The sequence below is a fragment of the Cyprinodon tularosa genome, unplaced genomic scaffold (assembly GCF_016077235.1).
Source record: "Cyprinodon tularosa strain WSP-4 unplaced genomic scaffold, ASM1607723v1 ctg188, whole genome shotgun sequence".
NCBI classification, from domain to species: Eukaryota; Metazoa; Chordata; class Actinopteri; order Cyprinodontiformes; family Cyprinodontidae; genus Cyprinodon; species Cyprinodon tularosa.
Window position 1 is genome coordinate 897,987 of NW_024038663.1, and position 22,104 is coordinate 920,090.

General features: G+C 37.9%; 1 protein-coding gene across 2 annotated transcripts in view; it reads left to right on the forward strand.

The window, feature by feature from the left end:
- Nucleotides 1-22,104, forward strand: part of cntn5 (contactin 5) — a 225,097-nt gene that overhangs the window by 194,899 nt on the left and 8,094 nt on the right. For both annotated transcript variants that reach the window (XM_038282848.1, XM_038282849.1), the window contains exons 16-18: nucleotides 3,197-3,355; nucleotides 8,727-8,876; nucleotides 9,403-9,473. In XM_038282848.1, the coding sequence (XP_038138776.1) occupies nucleotides 3,197-3,355; nucleotides 8,727-8,876; nucleotides 9,403-9,473 (380 nt within the window). The remainder of the gene's footprint in view (nucleotides 1-3,196; nucleotides 3,356-8,726; nucleotides 8,877-9,402; nucleotides 9,474-22,104) is intronic.

Genomic DNA, 22,104 nt, shown 5'->3' on the forward strand with positions numbered 1-22,104 from the left:
TGGTATTTAGGCCCTGACTTTGATTGTGTAGATTAATTTTATATTCAGATTGCCTGACAGCTTGAACAAGTTTAGCGCCTCTCTTTTAGATAGTTAGCTTTTACTGTCTGATGCAAAGCACAGCTTTTTGTAAATGTTGTGGAAAAGGTTTTTGTTTTCTCCACAGGGTAGAACATTTGATCATTTAAAAAAATGATAGTCACAAGCTCACAGGTAAAATATAATTTAAGGAGTAATGAGAATCATAGCACTAATATTTCTAAACCTACTTCTACTGAAAAACAAAAGGTTTTCAGAGGAAGAGTTATTTGTTTTTTTTTTACCAAGAATGCTTGGTCTTGGTTTAAATTTCTAGTCAGAAGTTAATATAAACTCTTCATCAGGATTGATGCGATAATAATTTATGGTTGTAAATGTGGTACGTGAACTGATGTTTGAATAACTGAATGGTATGTCAGATAAAGGTGGAAAAGAATAAACAAAACTAGATAAAAAAAAAAAAAAAAAAACTGAATGTACAAATTTTAATTTTCTGTGGATTTTCTCTTATCCAAAAAGTACATACGAACTTAAACATATACATTCATTTTTACTATTACTTTTAACACAGCTGTCTAAAACCAGTGTGCTTTTAGATAGTAACCACCCTAATATGTCCTTATATAGGCCCCTTTATTCTGTTCTGCAGTTTGATCACATTTATTTGAAAGTTTTTCCAACTTTTTAAATAGTTTGTTTCTTCCATGGTACAGATTTCACTTTTGAGCCCATAAATATTAGTAAGGTTTGAGGTTTGCCGATATCCGTTATTACTGACATGGTGCTACCACTGCTAGTTTGACAGTTTCAAGAGTTTTTATTGTTTTAAAACAATGTTGCTCTCATCATGTCTAATAAACACAATCTTTTTTTTTCTCCTCTGCCAAATAATACCTTTCTTAGAAGATTTTCCATATGCATTTTGGCAGCTATACCAATTAGGCTTTAAGGATTCTTGGTAAGAGCGTTCAATGTTCATTAAGATATACTGTACACTGACACCAGTGTTCTTTCAGTTTATGAGTTTATAGGTAAGGGTCTTGGTGATTTCTTTGTCATCCCCAAAGCAACTTGTAATTTCCTTTTATTAGATGGTGATAGATTGGGTAAGTTGGTGAAAACCTTGATGCCACTGGATCTTTTAACCATACAATTATCCTCAAAATTACAGTTGATCTGAATTTGATAAGATAATCTAAAATTAACCTTCTGGTTGAAAATTTCTGGACTATCCTTAAAGGAGAAATGGCTTGGTGCAAGGAATACAACCAATTTAAAAGAGCTCAGCCATTTCTGATAAGAAGAATCATTAAATATACAGACAGGGACGTGTCTAAGGTTTGTAGATAGCTACAAACAGGAGTTGGGTCAAGGTACTACTTATAAAATAAAAGGCACCTAAACACAAGGTTTCCAAATTGCTGCACAAAAAGATTAAATAAATAAAATAAATAAAAATAAATACAAGTAAATAACATAAAAGCACTGCCCGCACAGGATAAAAATATGCACGTATATAAATAAAATCAATGCTCTACATGGTGTCAAAAGCCAAAGAAAAGAGGTGGGTTTTAAGAAGAGTTTTAAAATGAGACAGAGAGGTGGCCTGTCTAATGTGCAGTGGCAATCCATTCCATTATGTACTGAAAAAACAAAAATGTTATATATTTTACACTTTAAAATTCACTGAAGTAGATTGATGTATCATGATATAACCCTGGTGAAGGACCAGTTCAAGGGCACAATTAAAGGCCCCAATGTTCATAACCCTGATAAGTTTATGTAAACTCCTTACCGTGGCTCTATTCATGGCTCAAAGCTGCATTGATATATTTTCACCATTTAAGCCCTTACAAATGAAAAATTTTGTGAAAAAAGAAAGACTGTCTTTCATTTAATGTTCTGGCAGCCAGAATCTGAACAAAAACCCTGATGATTACAGCAATCGTACACTGCATGCACTGAAACTACCCAGCTGTCAGGTCATATATTGATATTTGTGTGTCCATTCAGAGGCCCTGATCCACTTTAGAGGGATGAGCCAGCATAAAGAGTTGTTTTAGGCAGCAGCTGAAGTCGAGGAGAAAGTCAGTAAGGAGCAATTTGAGTGAGAATGTGTTTAAGTGAGGAGAATATATTAGTTGTTTTTTTTTTTAATCGATTGTAAGGCTTGAACAGCCTGAATCTATTTCTTAGCACAATAAAAGTAAGCAAGGATTCTTAAAATTATAGACATTAGTTTTACCATCTCAGCTATGGAAGAAGTTTGCCATAGTTTTTTTTTCACTCCATCTGAAATAAAAAAAAAGAAACTAATAGAAACTGAACACAGATTGAAAAAAATATACATAGTATGCCTTTAACCTGAAGTAAACTTTGGACATAATGTCTAAATTAACTTAGTTTGTTAAGAAGCAGGGTACCAATTAACAGACTATTAACGTGGGGTGCAATAATACTTCAAACTCTGAAAGGACACAATCCTGTTAACAAGAAGAATAATCCATACATTTTCAGCAAAAAATGTTCCCAATTCTTTTTCTTAAGGTTTGCGAATCACAAACCATTTTAAAGAATTGGTACTTGAACTGTAAAACATGATATATTCAGTATTTTTGATTTTTTTTTTCACAGCTGTTACAGCTCACAAGCTCTTTTGTTAAGATCTGTAAAAAACAATTCCAATACAACCTACTTCTAAACATTTGCTTCTATAGACAAGCTGCAATCATAAAGCACCTGCATCAGTTGTATTTTTTTAAGGTTCAAAATTCAGACTCTACTTTTATTGCAGCCGCCTTATAGGAACCGTTAAAGGGCACGTTATACTGATTCTTACTAAGGATGTCACCTGCCAGCTTTCCTTTTACATCTGTTCGCCCTGGAGTCCTTCGATGTTCACAACACTTACAGATTGCTTTTACCTCAGAGGGCTGAAGTGAACATATGTTCAGCTGTATTGAAATGCAGTTTTCTATCACAGTCTCATTCACTGCAATTGCCTCAAAAAATGCTGTCAGAATCCTATAAACACTTTCGAACAGAAGCTGATTGATTTTTTTTTTTCGTCCTTATGTCCCTACATTTTCTAGATGTTTGTTTAGAGGCACAGATGTCTCCAGCTATAATTTAATCTCCTCTTTATTTCGCCTACCAGGTCCTCCTGGACCCCCTGGAGTGGTTATTGTGGAGGAGATCACAGATGCAACTGCCACCTTGTCCTGGACTCGTGGCCTTGACAACCACAGCCCTATCAGCACCTATAATTTACAAGCTCGGAGCCCCTTTTCGTTGGGGTGGCAAACTGTCAAAACAGGTAATCGATAAGGAGGAAATACCTGCCTCTGGATATAAAAACTGAATGTGTGCTCATAAAATTGGACCTTAATCCTCCTTAAAGTCATAAATGAAAATAAGCTCAACTAAATCATGGGTAGTTATAATGAATCTCATAATTATAGTGCTTTGAATCCTAATTTATTCTTTTATTTTTCCCATTTTTGTTAACAAATAATGACTTTGAATCAATATTTGTTGACTGTATTATTCTGTTGGCCATTGCTTCTGTTAAATCTATCCTGCAAGCCGATGTACTGATGGCCACAGATGCAGCTTAATACATTTGAATATAACCAAAAGGTTACATTTAATTTTTTTATTAATATTAAAAAGTTGAGTTTTAAATGTAAGGCTTAATTTCTGTTAACTTTAATGATTATGACTTACAGTAGATGCACATGCAAACGTGGGCTTCTTTCAAAGTCTATAATATCAATTAAGACCAATTAAAAGAGTAATCAATTATACTCTACAGTAAAAATGTAATACCTGGTCCTGGATTTTTTTGCATTAATAATTGTATTAATTCGCCATGCAATGGAGGCGTTCAGCCAATGTTGAGAGGAATCTCTCATAAACAAATCTTTATATCTCACTTTTTTATAAATCTGTTTCAATCCCTTTTTTATGGTTGTTTGTGTCACTTAAAAACGAGGGTCTGCACTTGGAAAAGCCAGGTTTTCTAGCTGTGTTTTTGTTGCTTCCTTTATTTAAGGTAATAGATGTTAACATATGCATGAATTTAGCATTTTTAAGATTGTATAATGACTTTTTCATATTATTTTCTTTTTTCTGATCTATTTCATAACTGCTATTTTCTTTGTAACTAGATCTCTGGCTGCTTTATGCCCTATGCAATGAAACCCCCTCTATGGCTTTAAAAAAGGCCTATTAAATCTGAACTATTTCATGAACGTTTATGGTCAATAATACATTTTTTACCTCCATATGGCTTCAACTTGTTTTGTCAGTAATCTGTCTGAGAAGTTCAATTTTCTTTTTTTTTACTTAGTGGTTAAACCCTGCCGTTGTTCCCAAGAGTTTAGTGAAATGTAGCGAGTCTGCTTTAAATGTCAGTGGTGGAAATTGTATCGTGTGTCAGATCAGCACTTATGGAGAAATTAACCTTTTGGACTTGAATTATAAGACTTATCCGTTCATTTAATTTTGCACTTTCAGATCTTTGAAAGAAATGAGATTCCCTTTTTTGTAACTTTACAGAATAACCATGAGTTATTATCCTTTGACTGATGGATGAGAGCTCACTAAGCGTTGTGTGTAATCTGTCTTAATATGCCATGTGATAATAATAGTGGAGACTAAGGTGTGATAATGATACATCCCTACAGATATATTAATCATACTTTGTATAGACTCCTCTCAAATTGTGTCTGTTCAACTACATTTAATTCAATGAAGCCCAATTAGGAGGCAGTGATATATTTCCAGTGTTGAACTTGTTCAGATTAGCATAGCAGGGATTGCATTTTAGCCCTCACTCCTTGCACACAAAGCTATCAGCTTATGTTTGAGAAGCAGCTTGCTTGACAGAGGGGTCTCATTGTTGGCTGTTCTGGGCGATAAGAGCATAAGCTGCACTGCTTCAGCGACCTTTAGTTCATTTGCGACATGGATAGGCTTTTTGTTAACATTTGTTTTTTTTTTTAGTAGAAGATCAGTGCGGAGAACGCTTTTTTCATAGAATTTAAGAAATAGATTAAAAGTTCATTTTAATTTCAAAGTTTTAATTTTATTTTCAGTAGCAGATAGTGAATTATAATGTAGTTCAGTCCTGCAAAGCGTTCGAAATGATTGACTGTGTAATGACTGCTACTTCTTTATGTACTCTGATTCTGCAATTAAGCAGTTTTTCATGCATCAAAATGTCAGATTTTAAGTGCTAAGTAAATTCTGTATCACCACCACCTGGCGTTAAAATATGCCAAGTAACAGCGAATCTGTGGAGGTGATTAAAAACTGTGCAGTCAGTTAGAACAAAGCCAATAGATGTGTTTTTGGCTCCCTGGGTGTATAATGTCAAAATGTCAATTTTTCTCTTTTTTTTTTCAAAGAAAATGTCACGTTTTTGCAAACAGGTGTAGAACTTTTGTAGATCCCTAACAGGTCTTCCACATCCACTTTCACAAGTGTTTCAGAAAAAGAAGTAGGCCGTCATTATGATTGACATTCCAAGACCCATTACCATAAGTCTCAGTTGTTGAAAAGTAGACCTACTGTATACCCAAGTCCAAATCATGTTGTTATGCTATATCTTCAGCTCATTCAGTTCAACATGGTTATTTCATTCGTTTCTTTAGTTGTGTTCAAAAGAAAATTAATTTAATTTTAAAAAGACACATTGAACATTTTTTAGGGCTACAAATGTATACAGGACTGTCTCAGAAAATTAGAATATTGTGATAAAGTTCTTTATTTTCTGTAATGCAATTAAAAACCATGAAATGTCATACATTCTGGATTCATTACAAATCAACTGAAATATCGCAAGCCTTTTATTGTTTTAATATCGCTGATTATGGTTTACAGCTTAAGAAACCCAAATATCCTATCTCAAAATATTAGAATATCGTGAAAAAGTATACTAGTAGGCTATTTAACTAATCACTTGAATCGTCTAATTAACTCGAAACACCTGCAAGGGTTCCCTGAGCCTTGAAAAACACTCAGCTTGGTTCAGTGAACTAAATCACAAGTATGGGGAAGACTGCTGATCTGACTGCTGTCCAGAAGACCATCATTGACATCCTCTATCAGGAGGATAAGACACAAAAAGAAATTTCTCAAAGAGCAGGCTGTTCACAGAGTGCAGTTTCAAACCACATTCACAAATAGTGTTTTGGAAGGGGGAAATGTGGCAGGAAACGCTGCACAACCAAGAGAGGTGGCCACAGCCTTAACAGCATTGTGATGAAGAGCCGCTTCCAGAATTTGGGGGAGCTTCAAAGACAGTGGACTGAAGCTGGAGTCCAGGTATCAAAAGCCACTGTTCACAGACGTGTCCGGGAAATGGGCTACAATAGCCGTATTCCCATGGTCAAGCCACTTCTGAACTCAAGACAACGGAAGAAGCGTCTGACTTGGGCTATGGAAAATAAGCACTGGACAGTTGCAGAGTGGTCCAAAGTCCTCTTTTCAGACGAAAGCAAGTTTTGTATGTCATTTGGTAGTCAAGGCTCCAGAGTCTGGAGAAAGGCTGGAGAGGCGCAAAATCCAAGTTGCTTGAAATCCAGTGTGAACTTCCCACAGTCAGCGATGGTTTGGGGAGCCATGTCAGCTGCTGGTGTTGGTGCACTGTGTTTCATCAAGTCCAGAGTAAATGCAGCTGTGTACCAAGAGATTTTAGAGCACTACATGCTTCCATCTGCTGAAAAGCTCTATGGAGATGATGTCTTTTTTGCTGTTGTTCTGTAAAACATTGCATCAATATTTAGTTTTGCATATAAACATTCTGCAAGTTTTCATGTTTAAAACAACGGCTTTTTAATCAGTACATTAACATAAAAAAAAACCGAATGGGCTGTATCCTGTATCAGATATTTTCAGTACAGTACCCTTACACAATTCAAAGCACTCTAGTATCCATGTGCAGCTTTCTGTCAATCCAGACATTGCATGAGTTTGAAAATCCCATCTCGCCAGCTTGACCATTTCAAGCCCTGCCTAACAACTCTAGGTATTTCTCATTGATTTACAGCTGCTGCATCAGTCCCTTGTCATGTGTCAGTCTTACTGTTCTACCTCACCACTATGTATTTGTGGTTTGAAAACATTAGTTTCACTTCTATTCAGTGTAAGATAATCAAGTTCCGGTGACCAGTCTAAGCATGTTAGATTTTAAAAAGCACTGAAATATCTCCCTAATTTACTGCTATAAAAGAATCTACCAATCAGATACCTCCTTCGATGGCATTAGAGTGGTTAGTTTTTTTTACAGAACTTGCTAATTTTCCTCTAACCAGATATAATTAAAGCAACGGATATCCTACCTGGTTACAGCTGATAAATTCCCAACACCACCGCCATCATTGGCTCATGCCACTCTGTAAATGGCATGAGGCATGAGTGGTTCCCTGGATAGTGTACGATGTCATAATTGCTCTTAAGTAAAAAGCAATTACTCTCGTTAGAGCATGTTTTTGTTGTGATGACTAGAAGTGCCCTTAACCTGGCACAAGCCAGACTGAAGGGTGTAGTTCAACTTGAATTGTACACAGCATCCATCTAGAAAGGCTCCTGTGGAAAGTGTTTCCAAAAGGGAGGGACATTTACAACTATTTGTCAAACTGATTAGGTAAATTCCCAAGTGGCGCCAGCCTCCCATGTTGAGCTTTTAGCCAATCACAGCAGCAGAAGCAGCTGTGAAGTATCACATTCTTGATTTGTTTCACAACTAGAAGAGTTACCTGATAAATTATAATCTCACCAAATCTCCTCAGGGGGAACACACAAACATATTTCTCACCCACAAAGACACAAATCATGTCCTCTTTCCCATGAACATTCTGGTCTTTGAGGACCAGAATGTTCACATTCTGGATAAAGAAAATAGGTGGTTTGAGGGGGGCGTGAAGGAAGCATCTATGTTAAGAGAGAAAAACCAACTTTAAACAGAGGTGGTGGACTCAGATTCCAGCTTCCAAAAACATACAATTCAGTCATAGACATTATCCCTTCCAGATATCACCACACCCCCCATCCCATCACAGAGGAACGAAGTACCTACCCGCTCCAACCTTCAGAATCATAGACAGGTTTCAGATATTACAGGCTAACAATGGAACCAAACGACCCATTCATCGGTTACCATTTGCATGTCTCCAAGCGATACAAGGCTTTATCTATATAAGACTCAAACTCACTGCGGATCCAGACTTTTGAATTGAGAAAGCTTCCTGGAGAGGGCGCGAAACGTCTTCAAATCTTCGAAACCAAGTCCAGTGGATATTTTTAAAACTTTTACGGAATGTCCTTTTTCTCATTTTTCAAAAAAAGAAAAAGAGTGTATTCAACCTGAAACCTTCACAGCAATGTTTGTTTTGCATTTCATTGGTTCGAGTTTGGGATTTTTCAAATCTTGTGACAATACATCTTGTTTGCAAAGTACAAAATGCATGGCCCTGAAATGAAAACAAACACTTCATATTCCACAAATAAGAGAAAAACAAAACTTTAATGTTTTATTTTTCCGCAAAAGTGAATTAAATGGTAAAAGATTGTGATATTATATGCATGGGTGTTGAGTTGTTTTTTTTCCACATATATATAGAGTTTTAAGCATCTTTTACATGAGATCCAGATGGATAACCATTACCATATTTTGTTTGCAGACCCAGACCCAGTGACAGGAGACATGGAGTCAGCTATGGCCGTGGAGCTCAGCCCCTGGGTGGAGTATGAGTTCAGGGTGGTGGCCAGCAATGCTATTGGGACGGGTGATCCAAGTACACCTTCTAGAAAAGTTAGGACTAAAGAAGCAGGTAAGGTTTCCAACTAATGCTGTATGATAACAACATACCACCCATATTTTGAAGGATATTAAAATAATGTGTAAATATAAAGTCCATTTTTTCTGATAAAGCAATTAGTCATGTAAAGTCCTCAACCATATAGCCTTTATCGCTTCCATAAATTCCTTCTGCTACTTGACTGGCTGCTCAAATGCTCTCTATAGAATAGAATGCTTACAGAAGTCAGTAGTCATTTTAGAGGAGATTTTACAATCTGTTTCATCTTTTCAGCATCATTAACAAACTAATTACAGTATTAACAAAAATCTAATTTCTTAATTTGGATTTTATGAGCAAAATATCAACAACAGGATTCCATATCACTGCATTTAAGCTTCTGGTAGAACTGATACCTGTTGGACTAGTTTTTTAGTTTACGTAAAGGCTTAAAATGAATGATTTGCTCACAAAATACTTATGTATGAAGAGAATAGTTTTTAATATTTCAGTTCTTTTGCTGCATGATGGCAAACATAATGTTGACCTTCCAACACAGTTCCAGCCGTGGCACCATCGAACGTCAGTGGAGGGAACGGCCGAAGGCATGAATTGGTCATCTCATGGGAGGTAGGTCCTCTGCCAAACTCTCTCTGTTGAACAAGTCAACATTTATCAGCATTAAAATGTTGCAATAATGCCACTCTTTCAGTTTAAAATCTGGTGAATTGGAAAAATACATAATCATCACTGGATTTAAAATAGACTCATTAAACAACTCAAACATATTAGGATGATTTGTTAATAAAAAAAAGTTTGAGCTTTAAACTATGTCATGCTTTCAGAATTCCATCAGCCACTTAATATTATTTTCTAAAGAATACATAAAGGTGATTATAAGACAATAAGCAAGATTACACAATTAATGTATTGGGGTTTCTTTAGCTTTTTAAGCGACCCTTTAAAAAAATGGATATCATTTAGAATGTAAACTAAAGTGTTTAGAATATTATATATCATTTTGTTTTAATCATTTTTAGATAGAAAGTAGTAACATTTTTATTAGTCTTTTGTATCAGCTTAAAAATGGAACACACGATTGAAGCTGAGAAATGTATAGATAGATAGATAGATAGATAGATAGATAGATAGATAGATAGATAGATAGATAGATAGATAGATAGAGATATACATATAGAGATATATCTATATATATATATATATATATATATATATATATAGCAACTGGATAGCTCGGTAGGTAACACCGACGACTCCGGCACAGGTGACACAGGATACCGCAAATACAAGAGCCATACCGGCTCGGACGTCGCCCGGGTTAACAAGGTCCGCGTCAGTTGCTAGGGAACCAGGGCAACTTGATGACAAATTGGCTACTGGAACAAGACATAGATGGACTAGAGCAGAAAACTTGGTACTGATGAAATGCTACTATACAAGCATGCCCAGTGAGAGAGGTTACATGCAGAGACTATGGGAATTATGGCAGCTCCAACAACCATTGTCATCATTGACAAAGAAACAACTACTAACACAGTGTTCCAACATCCGCAAACGGCAGCTCCTTTCACAGCTAGAAATTGACGGGGTACAGCTGACATGCTGCGGCAAGGGGGAGTCAGGACAACAGGTCAGTAGGGAAATATCATCATCCCAACACACAGAGATTGGGTCCCCAGCCCCAACTACAACAGGCCCACTAAACGTAAGGGCAGCTGATAACGAAACTGGATCCCCTAGTACGACGACCAAGACTGCCAAGGCTAAGTGACAGAGTACCCTCTGAAAGCCTTCTAGAAGATGTAAATGCAGCACTACATACTATCCCTACTAAGGACATAACTGAAACCAATGAGCTGACCTACGCCACAGCTACAGTGATCCTAGAGATGCTTGGCTATAAGATAAACACCACAGGCCACAAAGCAGAGCCCCCATGGAGAAGAAGGCTGGAAGCCAAGATCAAGGCAACACGAAGAGAGGTTAGTCAGCTCTCAGACCTGCAGAAAGGTGTAGGGAAGAGGTTACCTAAGTACAACAAGCTGTCGATTCCTGAGGCTCTGTAAACTGCCAAACAAAGACTCGCCGCCCTGGCCACCCGCCTAAAGAGATACAAGGGAGAAGCAGAAGCCAGGAGAATAAACCAGGTGTTCTCCACCAACCCATCCAAAGTGTACTCACAGTGGCAGGGTAATTCAAGATCAGATCCACTCAGGGCTGAGACTGAACAGTACTGGAGAAACATATGGGAGAAGGAGGCATCCCACAACACCAATGCTCAGTGGCTGGAAGATCTAAGAACAGATCACAGCAATCTCCCAGAACAAGAACCAGTAACCATTACAACGGCAGATGTCCAAGAAAGAGCGGCAGGTATGAAGAGCTGGACAGCACCAGGCCCTGACATGATCCACACCTACTGGCTGAAAAAACTAACCGCACTTCATGCACGCCTCGCAGCACAAATGAACCAACTGCTGATGGATGGGACCCACCCAGAATGGCTAACCCAAGGACGGACAATCCTGATCATGAAGGATCCGCAGAAGGGAACAACCCCATCCATCTACCGGCCAATAACTTGCCTATGTACAACATGGAAGCTCCTGTCAGGCATCATAGCGGCTAAGATGAATAGGCACATTCATACATGCACCCTGCCCAGAAGGGAATAGGAAGCAACACCAGAGGAGCCAAGCACCAGCTACTAGTGGATAGAGCAGTCACCCGAGACTGTAAGACCAGGCAGACAAATCTGTGCACTGCCTGGATTGACTATAAGAAAGCCTATGACTCAATGCCACATACATGGATACTGGAATGTCTGGAAATGTACAAGATCAACAGGACTCTAATAGCCTTCATCAAGAACTCAATGAAGCTGTGGAAAACAAGTCTGGAAGCCAATGCAAAGCCAATAGCACAAGTCACCATCAAGTGCGGCATATACCAAGGCGATGCACTATCCCCGCTGCTGTTCTGCATAGGCCTTAACCCCCTCAGCCAGATCATCACAAAGACTGGCTACGGATACCAATTCCGAAGCGGAACAATCATCAGTCACCTCCTCTACATGGATGACATCAAGCTGTATGCCAGGAGTGAGCGAGACATCGACTCACTGATCCACACTACCAGGATCTACAGCAACGACATTGGGATGTCATTCGGACTGGACAAGTGCGGTCGCATGGTCTCAAAGAGAGGGAAGATGATCAGAACAGAGGGGGTTGAACTACCAGAAGGCCACATAACAGATGTTCAGGACAGCTACAAATACCTTGGGGTGCCACAGGCTAACGGAAACCACGAGGAGATGGCAAGAAAGACTGCCACAGCTAAATACCTACAAAGAGTAAGGCAGGTCCTGAAAAGTCAGCTGAATGGGAAAAACAAGATCCAAGCCATCAACACATATGCCCTACCAGTCATCAGATACCCCGCTGGTATAATAAACTGGCCAAAGGAGGAGATAGAGGCTACTGACATCAAGACGAGAAAGCTCCTCACAATGCATGGAGGGTTCCACCCCAAATCCAGCACTCTGAGACTGTACACCAAGCGTAGCGAGGGAGGCCGAGGGCTAGTGAGTGTCAAGACCACTGTCCAGGATGAAACAACTAAGATCCAGGAGTACATCAGAAAGATGGCCCCCAAAGACAAATGGCTTGGTGAGTACCTCAGGCAGGAGAAAACCGAAAGTGAGGACAAGAAAGAGGAAGGAGAACCATCATGGAGGGACAAGCCGCTGCACGGCGTATACCACAGACAAATAGAAGAAGTGGCTGATATAAAAAAATCCTACCAGTGGCTGGAAAAGGCTGGACTGAAGGACAGCACAGAGGCACTAATCATGGCAGCACAAGAACAGGCACTCAGTACAAGATCAATAGAGGCCAGGGTCTACCACACCAGGCAGGACCCCCGATGCAGACTGTGCAAAGATGCCCCTGAAACAATACAGCACATAACAGCGGGGTGTAAAATGCAGGCAGGAAGTGCATACATGGAACGCCACAACCAGGTAGCTGTCATAGTGTACAGGAACATCTGCCATGAGTATGGGCTGGAAGTCCCAAGGTCAAAATGGAAGACACCTCCTAAGGTAGTTGAGAATGACCGAGCTAAGATCCTATGGGACTTCAAGATCCAGACTGACAAACAGGTGATGGCTAACCAACCAGACATCGTGTTGATCGACAAACAGCAGAAGAAGGCAGTAGTGATAGATGTGGCAATCCCAAGCGACAGCAACATCAAGAAGAAAGAACACGAGAAGCTTGAGAAATACCAAGGACTGAAGGAGGAGCTAGAAAAGATGTGGAAAGTAAGAGCAGCAGTGGTGCCAGTGGTAATTGGAGCACTGGGGGCTGTGACCCCCAAACTGGGAGAGTGGCTACAGCAGATTCCAGGTAAAACATCAGAGGTCTCTGTCCAGAAGAGCGCAGTCCTAGGAACAGCTAAGATACTGCGCAGAACCCTCAAACTCCCAGGCCTCTGGTAGAGGACCCGAGCTTGAGGATGACACATACCACCCCACGAGGGGTGAGAAAACAGTTAGTATATATATATATATATATATATATTATTTATTTTTTAGATTATGTAATTTTGTCTAATTTTCCTTTATATTGTAAAACATATATTAATTAATAATATCTTAAAATCATCCAGTATTTTTTTTATTAATGTAACATCTGAAAATAACCATAATAAGAATCATTGTATACATATGTATGAATAAATAAATGTTGATTTAATAAAAACGTATGTCTTGTAACTTAAAAAGTTATTGTTAAAATGTTTTTATTAATTATTATAGATAATTCTTATTAATAAGCTTTATTATAAGCATATCCTAATTCACTGGATATATATGTTTTGTCTGTTAGGGTGTCTGTCTATCATCTCACTATTGATGGGCAAGTGTTTGTCGTGGGGTGGAGGGTTTCTTTCTTTTTTCTTTAAATAGATTGCCCTTGCAAAATCCTTCTAAACCCCTTTGTTAAAAATCGATCTTAAGTTCCATTGTAAGTTGTCAGTCTTGATTTTAAAGACCTTTACGGAACCTGTAGTGTTGTCTACCTAAGAATTTAATGGCTGCTAAATCTTAAATATGGAATGTAAATGTGACTTAATGCTGATGTAGGACCTGCCACTGCATGTACTCATCAAAAAACTTTCATTTTTGTTGCCTGGGAATACTTGTCATGCATTATTAAGGGGAATAGAGCATGGTTGATGAATGATGCCGTTCCTGGTAGTTTTGAAAGAAGCGGATTGATGATTCTACGTATCACAGATGATTGCATTAGTTTTGCCGTGAGTTTAATTCACTTCAGGTAAAATACAGCAAGATGAATAGTTGCACTTCTTCCTCATGTTCGCCCGGACCTGTCATCCTATTCCCAGAGCCATCAAAATTAGGTATAATTAAAATGTAGCAAGAAGTCTGAGGAGTCATGCTCTTAAATGCTCTTAAATTGAGATGGGAGTTAATATATTGAGGGATTTGTGAATCTAAAAATCACAATATTATAAAAAAGTGGAAAGAGACATGAATAGGAGGCAGGAAACATTTGGGATTTTTTTTTTTAAACCTACTTACACCTAGAGGGCCAGATTTCTCAAGAGCCATGTGTTCCTTTTAACAGTTATTTTTCATTCATTTGATAAACGCTGTAATAAAAAAGAAAGCTTGACAAGAAATCAAATAACTAGAATTTTATATAACTTAAAAAGGTAATCAATGGCCAATTTGAACTCAAATCACCTACAATGTCTTTTGAGTTCAAAAATTAAATCAAGCACAAATTTTAAGTCAAATAAATACATTTCAAATTGATCTGTGTTATTAAACAGTGCAGGGTGAATTTTTTCGCAGAGTGTAGTAGACTTTACTGCAATTTCCTGTACTAAGTTTTCATGTAGCAACAGTGGAAAGGGAAACTCAGCTTTACTGAAAAAACCTTCACCAGAACCATGGTGGTTGTATGTGGTAATGCCCACGAAATGTCACAAGCCAGTGTCCTAAGGGGGGCAGCGATGCACCTGGTAGCACCCGGTCTTCCTAAAAAGATTTCTTTGATTGCGGTATTATATTAACCTAGCTGCCGTTTACTGCCCGCCAAAAAAACAAAGAATAAATAAAAAGAACAAGAAAGTCGTCTGGGACACCTCAGATACATTGATATGCGTTGGAAATTTGGTCTTGATAAGTTAAGTTTAAGTTATGTACAAGTTACGTATAGGTTTTGGATAAGCTAGACGCCACGACTTATGAGTAACTTACACTTAACGTACATCAATGATCAGATAACTTACCTGTAACATATGCCCTATGTACTTGCCGCATGTTGATGTGTGGCAGCGTGTTTCAGCGTACTCATAATTTATACAAAACGTACCTATAACTTATTCAATGCATGCCAGCGTTTTTGCCAGATTTTTTTGTAAGTCTAGCATACGCTGGTCTAAATCGTCGAGGTGTGACAGGGGCTTGAGACTGCAAAAATGCATTCTTCTCTCAATCTCTCTGGGATGGTACAGAGGGCTTAATATTTCCTAAAATATGTGTTTTTGTACTTAATTGATAAATGGTAAATGGCCTGAACTTATATAGCACCTTTTCAAGTCAGGAGGCTAGACCAAAGCGCTTTAGACTATGTTTAGTAATTCACAAACACTCACATACTGTTGGTGGTAAGCTACATTGTAGCCACAGTTTCCCTGGGGCTCACTGACAGAAGCACCCCTGATCACCATCATTTGAGTAGATAAATATGATGTTCTGCCTATGTTATGGATAGTTTTCCTTTTAATATAAGATAACTACATTTAATGCACTTCAAATATTTTAGAGTTTTTATTACTTTAAACATTAATTATTTTTTTCCTTTTGCAAATTATCTTAACTAAAATCAAAGGAAAATACACGAATTTGAAAAATGATTGACCTACTTATATTGACATTTTTGCAGTATAAAATCTCATTAGGTGTCATTGTTACAATTTTGCAGCCTGAATTATATTTTTCCAGTTTAGATACCGTTCGACATCCCCATGGTATTTTCAAATCATTATTCAGTTTTTATAAACATGTATGAATTCATTTTTAAGATACATGGCTCAGTTTAAAAAAGGAACAGACATGCAGTTCTAATAGGTTATACCTGCAAGTTTATCTCCAGTAAGTGGGTCAATTTTGCTGACCAGAACTCCTTGCTTACTGTTTAACAACCTAACCAGGTGTGCAATTGTTTATGGTAGTGCTAACCAAACCACACATTTAACAAACCAGTTCAGAAAAAAGGTAGCAACCTTTGCAGCTTGACCAATGCTTCTGTTCCCATTGGAAGTAACCATTACTCAGTTCTTTTGCAAGTTACTAGTATCTGGCAATGCCATAGCTCCATCTCACATGACTTCAGCCTACTATTCCTATTGGTGCATGATCCTTTAATGCCGATGCTGGCATCTTGACCACAGTAGCAGTAATCTACACTCACCGGCCACTTTATTAGGTACACCTGTCCAACTGCTCGTTAACACTTAATTTCTAAGCAGCCAATCACATGGCGGCAATTCAGTGCATTTAGGCATGTAGACATGGTCAAGACAATCTCCTGCAGTTCAAACCGAGCATAAGTATGGGGAAGAAAGGTGATTTGAGTGACTTTGAACGTGGCATGATTGTTGGTGCCAGAAGGGCTGGTCTGAGTATTTCAGAAACTGCTGATCTACTGGGATTTTCACGCACAACCATCTCTAGGGTTTACAGAGAATGGTCTGAAAAAGAAAAAAACATCCAGTGAGCGGCAGCTCTGTGGGCGGAAATGCCTTGTTGATGCCAGAGGTCAGAGGAGAATGGCCAGACTGGTTCGAGCTGATTGAAGGGCAACAGTGACTCAAATAACCACCCGTTACAACCAAGGTGTGCAGAAGAGCATCTCTGAATGCACAGTACGTCGAACTTTGAGGCAGATGGGCTACAGCAGCAGAAGACCACACAGGTTGCCACTCCTTTCAGCTAAGAACAGGAAGCTGAGGCTACAATTTGCACAAGCTCATCGAAATTGGACAATAGAAGATTGGAAAAACGTTGCCTGGTCTGATGAGTCTTGATTTCTGCTGCAACATTCGGATGGTAGGGTCAGAATTTGGCGTCTACAACATGAAAGCATGGATCCATCCTGCCTTGTATCAACGGTTCAGGCTGGTGGTGGTGGTGTCATGGTGTGGGGAATATTTTCTTGGCACTCTTTGGGCCCCTTGGTACCAATTGAGCATCGTTGCAACGCCACAGCCTACCTGAGTATTGTTGCTGACCATGTCCATCCCTTTATGACCACAATGTACCCAACTTCTGATGGCTACTTTCAGCAGGATAATGCGCCATGTCATAAAGCTGGAATAATCTCAGACTGGTTTCTTGAAAATGACAATGAGTTATCTGTACTCAAATGGCCTCCACAGTCACCAGATCTCAATCCAATAGAGCATCTTTGGGATGTGGTGGAACGGGAGATTCGCATCATGGATGTGCAGCCGACAAATCTGCGGCAACTGTGTGATGCCATCATGTCAATATGGACCAAACTCCCTGAGGAATGCTTCCAGCACCTTGTTGAATCTATGCCACCAAGAATTGAGGCAGTTCTGAAGGCAAAAGGGGGTCCAACCCATTACTAGCATGGGGTACCTAATAAAGTGGCCGGTGAGTGTATTTATGTCCAACATTTTTCTCAGTAAAATTAATACTTTCATCCTGGACTAGATGTCCTGTGGATGTATTATTTGTAAAAAAAAAAATGTATTATATTGATGAAAAAGTTATAGCTATGACCTTTAAAAGCTGCAACCTTAAAATGTCCAGTCTGCACCACCTTCTTTAGCCAATCCCTCACGGTCTTAAAAATGCAGGTAAAATAACTCACTTGGTGATGCTCAAACTCGCAGGAACTCATAACCTTTTTTTTAAAGAGAAAAGAAAAAGTGAGATGCATATTATAACCAAAAAGATATCACAAAGGTTGGGGTTCTCTTGTGAGGCTTCAGTGAGCATTATCATAGGGCAGAGTGACCTTTTCATATTTCAGATGCTTCCAATGTATTGTGAAGCTTATTTTCCAACTTATCATACATTGAATTTGATCTCTAACTGATTTTTTCTTTGACATAAAATGTAATCCCACAAGAAAACAGGTGACTGATTGAATTTTGCCAGGAAAACCAAGAGATTTGAATTTATATTCAACATTGAAGGGTGAAGTTGTATAGATTTTTTTTGTAAACTGTCTTCAATGAATCATTGAATCAATTATACATATATAACTCAGTTTTTTCTTTTAGACAGTTTTATTTCAGTTTTTCCTTGAAGTTTGGAAATAGCAAACCAGTGTATGAGAAGCTAATTTTGATTTCTAGACTTTATTCCATTTGTCATTTTCTAAATGTTGTGGTTCTCTTTCTGTTTACCTTTCATTAACCTGTTTCTTTCCTGGTTGTACTTCATACTTTATTCTGCCCTTCATTTTTTCACCTTTCTCATCGTTCTTTCTTCACTTTCAGATTCGTTTCACTCTGTGCTTCTTAACATATGCTCTTCCTTCTTTACTTATTTAGATATTTCATTCTGTCATTCCTCCCTCTCCTATCACTTTTCCTCTTTGCTTTACATCTTTCTTCTTCGGCTTTATGACTTGGTAAAAAATTGCACAAACCTGCTGATGAAGCCAGAAGAGGGCCAGCTGGGCTGAGGGCTATACAAAGCTGCATTAGCTGCAGAAGTGATTAAGATGTAGAGAATTTCACATTTGGTCCCACCAGAGAAGCCCAGTGATGATTAACCTTGACTCTAAGAGTCGATCCAACTAAATCCAGGGTTGCTTATGAATATGCACTCCAAATCTCTCGGTATAGTGTTTGTAGAAAATGCAATAAATCTCACAACAAGATATGAGGATATTAATGTCTACCAGATCTGAGTGGACAGCTTGGCTCAGAGCCAGATTCAGTGCAGTGCATGTGCAGAATTGCTATGAGAATAGATGATCATTTGCAATTGAGATTGGTTGAAAGATATATTAGCAGGGGAACCGTGAACAGATGTGAATACAACTGGCAGTTATTATTGTAGTTTTTAAGTATGGAACCCATTAGGCATTATGAAGGTAACCTTCAAATCACAAGGAATGTTTCCTAGTGTGGAATTAGTAGGAATGATGTTTACATCTAGATGGAATAGTAGTTGCTGGTTTATAACTCCCTGTTTATACCTCATAATCACAATAATACTGGCTAGTAAAACACATTTACAACCCTCATGAAAAAGTGGGGCCACATGATTAAAGACTCAGTGATGGTAAAGTACGCTATTGCCCTGGCAAATATTCAAATGAAGGCGTATCCCAGTCCTTTAAAGCAGTGGCTAATTTGAGTTCATTATTTTATAGTAAAACATCCTCAATCCAAATTTAGCTGTGGTTTAAAAAAATGAAATGCTGCGTTTTAGGTACACATCCATATTTTATATTATTATTAATATTATTGATAGCCCTTTTAAAATATGACAGTTAATTGAACCAGCTGCAAATACAGCAAGTTTATTTAGTTATTTGATTTTTGTTAATTTGTTGGTATTTAATGTGTTCAAGCAGTGAAGGCGCGAGAAAATGTTAACATATATTCCAGAATACACACTATGTATATATATATATATATATATATATATATATATATATATATATATATATATATATATATATATATATATATATATATATATATATATTATATCCAAAATTGATGTCAAGATTACAATTTGTTTAGTATATGTATTGTTACTTTTGTCAATTTCAAATTATTTTTTTGTGTCTTAGATGTATGTATATATATATATATATATATATATATATATATATTTATATACAGTATATATATATATATATATATATATATATATATATATATATATATATATATATATTAGTGCTGTCAATTGATTAAATTTTTTTAATCGCGATTAATCGCATCAATGCCTGAGTTAACTCGCGATTAATCGCATTGTAATCGCACATTTTTTTCCTGATTGAAAATCATTTAAATACTCTTGATGACATACAAAAAAATACATACAGGCTAGGTTTGTGCCAATGTTCTTTTTTTAAAATGAAAACAGGTCACAGATACTGATTTATGCCAAAAATAACAAATATGTAGCCAAAAAAAAGGCCCTGAAAACAGGCTGATGTAAAAGACAGTCTTTACAGTTAATACAGTCTTTTGAACAAAGACAAGCATTTTACCCTACTGCTATAAAATTTAGTAGAGTTAACATTAGATGTTAATTAACCAAGGTAATAATGAACAATTTTCAATCAATACATCAAAATCAACAGACCGACATCACTAGATGGAGGTAGTCTATGCTCTAGAAAGTTACTTTTCAGCCTCTTAACAAAAATGAGAACACACACACAAGCACCCACCCACCCACACACACACACACGATACCGACCTGTGGCGTACACAGACGGCAAGAGTGCCGTAGCAGATTCCATTTCACCTCAGTAATCTGTTTTCTCAGCGTATTTCAGGTTGCTACTAGTTACCAGACACTCAACTTGTTTGTTGGTGGTGGGGCTTAAAGAAAAGGCACTAGCGTCACCCAGTGTATGAGCGTCTTTTTCCCTTGAGGAGCTCCGCTCTCGAAGCCTATGAGAAATGCATACACTGGGGGAAAATAGCGCCGCCTTCCCGCAGGCTGCAGCGGGATGTACTTGGAAAATTGTACCATAAAACCACATAGCGTTAATCTCACGTTAAAAAAATTATCGCCGTTAAAATGGCCTCGCGTTAACGCGATAATAACGCGATAATTTTGACAGCACTAATATATATATATATATATATATATATATATATATATATATATATATATATATATATATATACACATATACAGTTGTGCTCGGCACAGTCTGGTAGAGATTTATTTCAACAGGCTTAGAATTGACGAAAAAGGTGCTTCTCGAAAGTTGTCAGGTGAGCAAAATAAAGAATCAGTTTATATCTGTACGAAAATTGGATAAAGAAAAAAATCAGAAATTAAAATAACTCTCCTTCCTTCTTAGAATTATATGCTACGTTCTATAGGTCTATCAGATACAATCTCAAAAAAATATTGATGTTAGTGGCTGTAATATTGCAAAACATTTATATATCCATAAACGCTGGTATAAATCCTCTGGAGCTGCACACAGCATACTCCCTTTTTGTCCTCATAAAAGCTCCTCCCACGCTAAATCCAAAGGTGTTTTTTTTTTTTCTTCTAATAGGATTTTATATGCAGTCCTGTTTGTGTCCAAGAACTTGATTAAAAAGAATCCTGGCACTTAGTTGCAGTTGTCTTGTGTTGGTTAGCAGCAATTTAATCGTTTTCCTTTGTCCTGGTTATTCTAGTTTGAGGCTAAACGCTTTCTGGAATAAACCAGGACTCTGTCAGTGATCAATGAAGATGGATATGAAAGCAGACAGTGCAGAAATGTTCGCCCTTTTTGGCAGTCGAGGCATGTGAGCACGAGGCAGTCCTGCCTTTGCAGTCATCTGTGGAGAGTTGTCAGAGCCTCGACGGCCATGGTGGGCAAGGTTATTAAGCAGGATGAATGACTAAACAGTCTCCCCAGCTTCATTGAGCCATCTCATTAGACTGTTTGACTGCTTTTTCTCAAGGAGCCATAGGGAGGACTATTAGTGATGCCCCCGTAGTTACCATCGATGAGCCCAGCAGGTCAAATGATTTCATCCAGAGGACTTACCTTGCAGCTATCCCACACAGTTTCTGCACTTATCTCTGAATATCTATCCCCCAAAACCCAGAAGTGTTTCTAAACACAGCTAGTTCATTTTTTTTCATGCTGATTTCAAAAAGCTCATCTTCCTCCTAGTCTCGTTAAAAGCATTGCCAGATCTGATAATACTTTTGAAAGCTAATTTATTTCCTCTCTCCGTACTCCTAATTAGCTAGTCATGGTGACTGCTCTTTGTTGTATGGGTTGAAACTAGATCACCATCCACCTGCTATTCCCTCTGTATATTCAATGCTTAATGTGGTTGATGCCTTCGGGGGACAGTCTAACTCTGTACCTTATGCAAATCAACACATTACAGAGTTAGCTGTGAAGCTGTTGCCAAAAACAGGTGTACAGGTGTTTGTAATTTATTATGTGTAGCCAAAGAT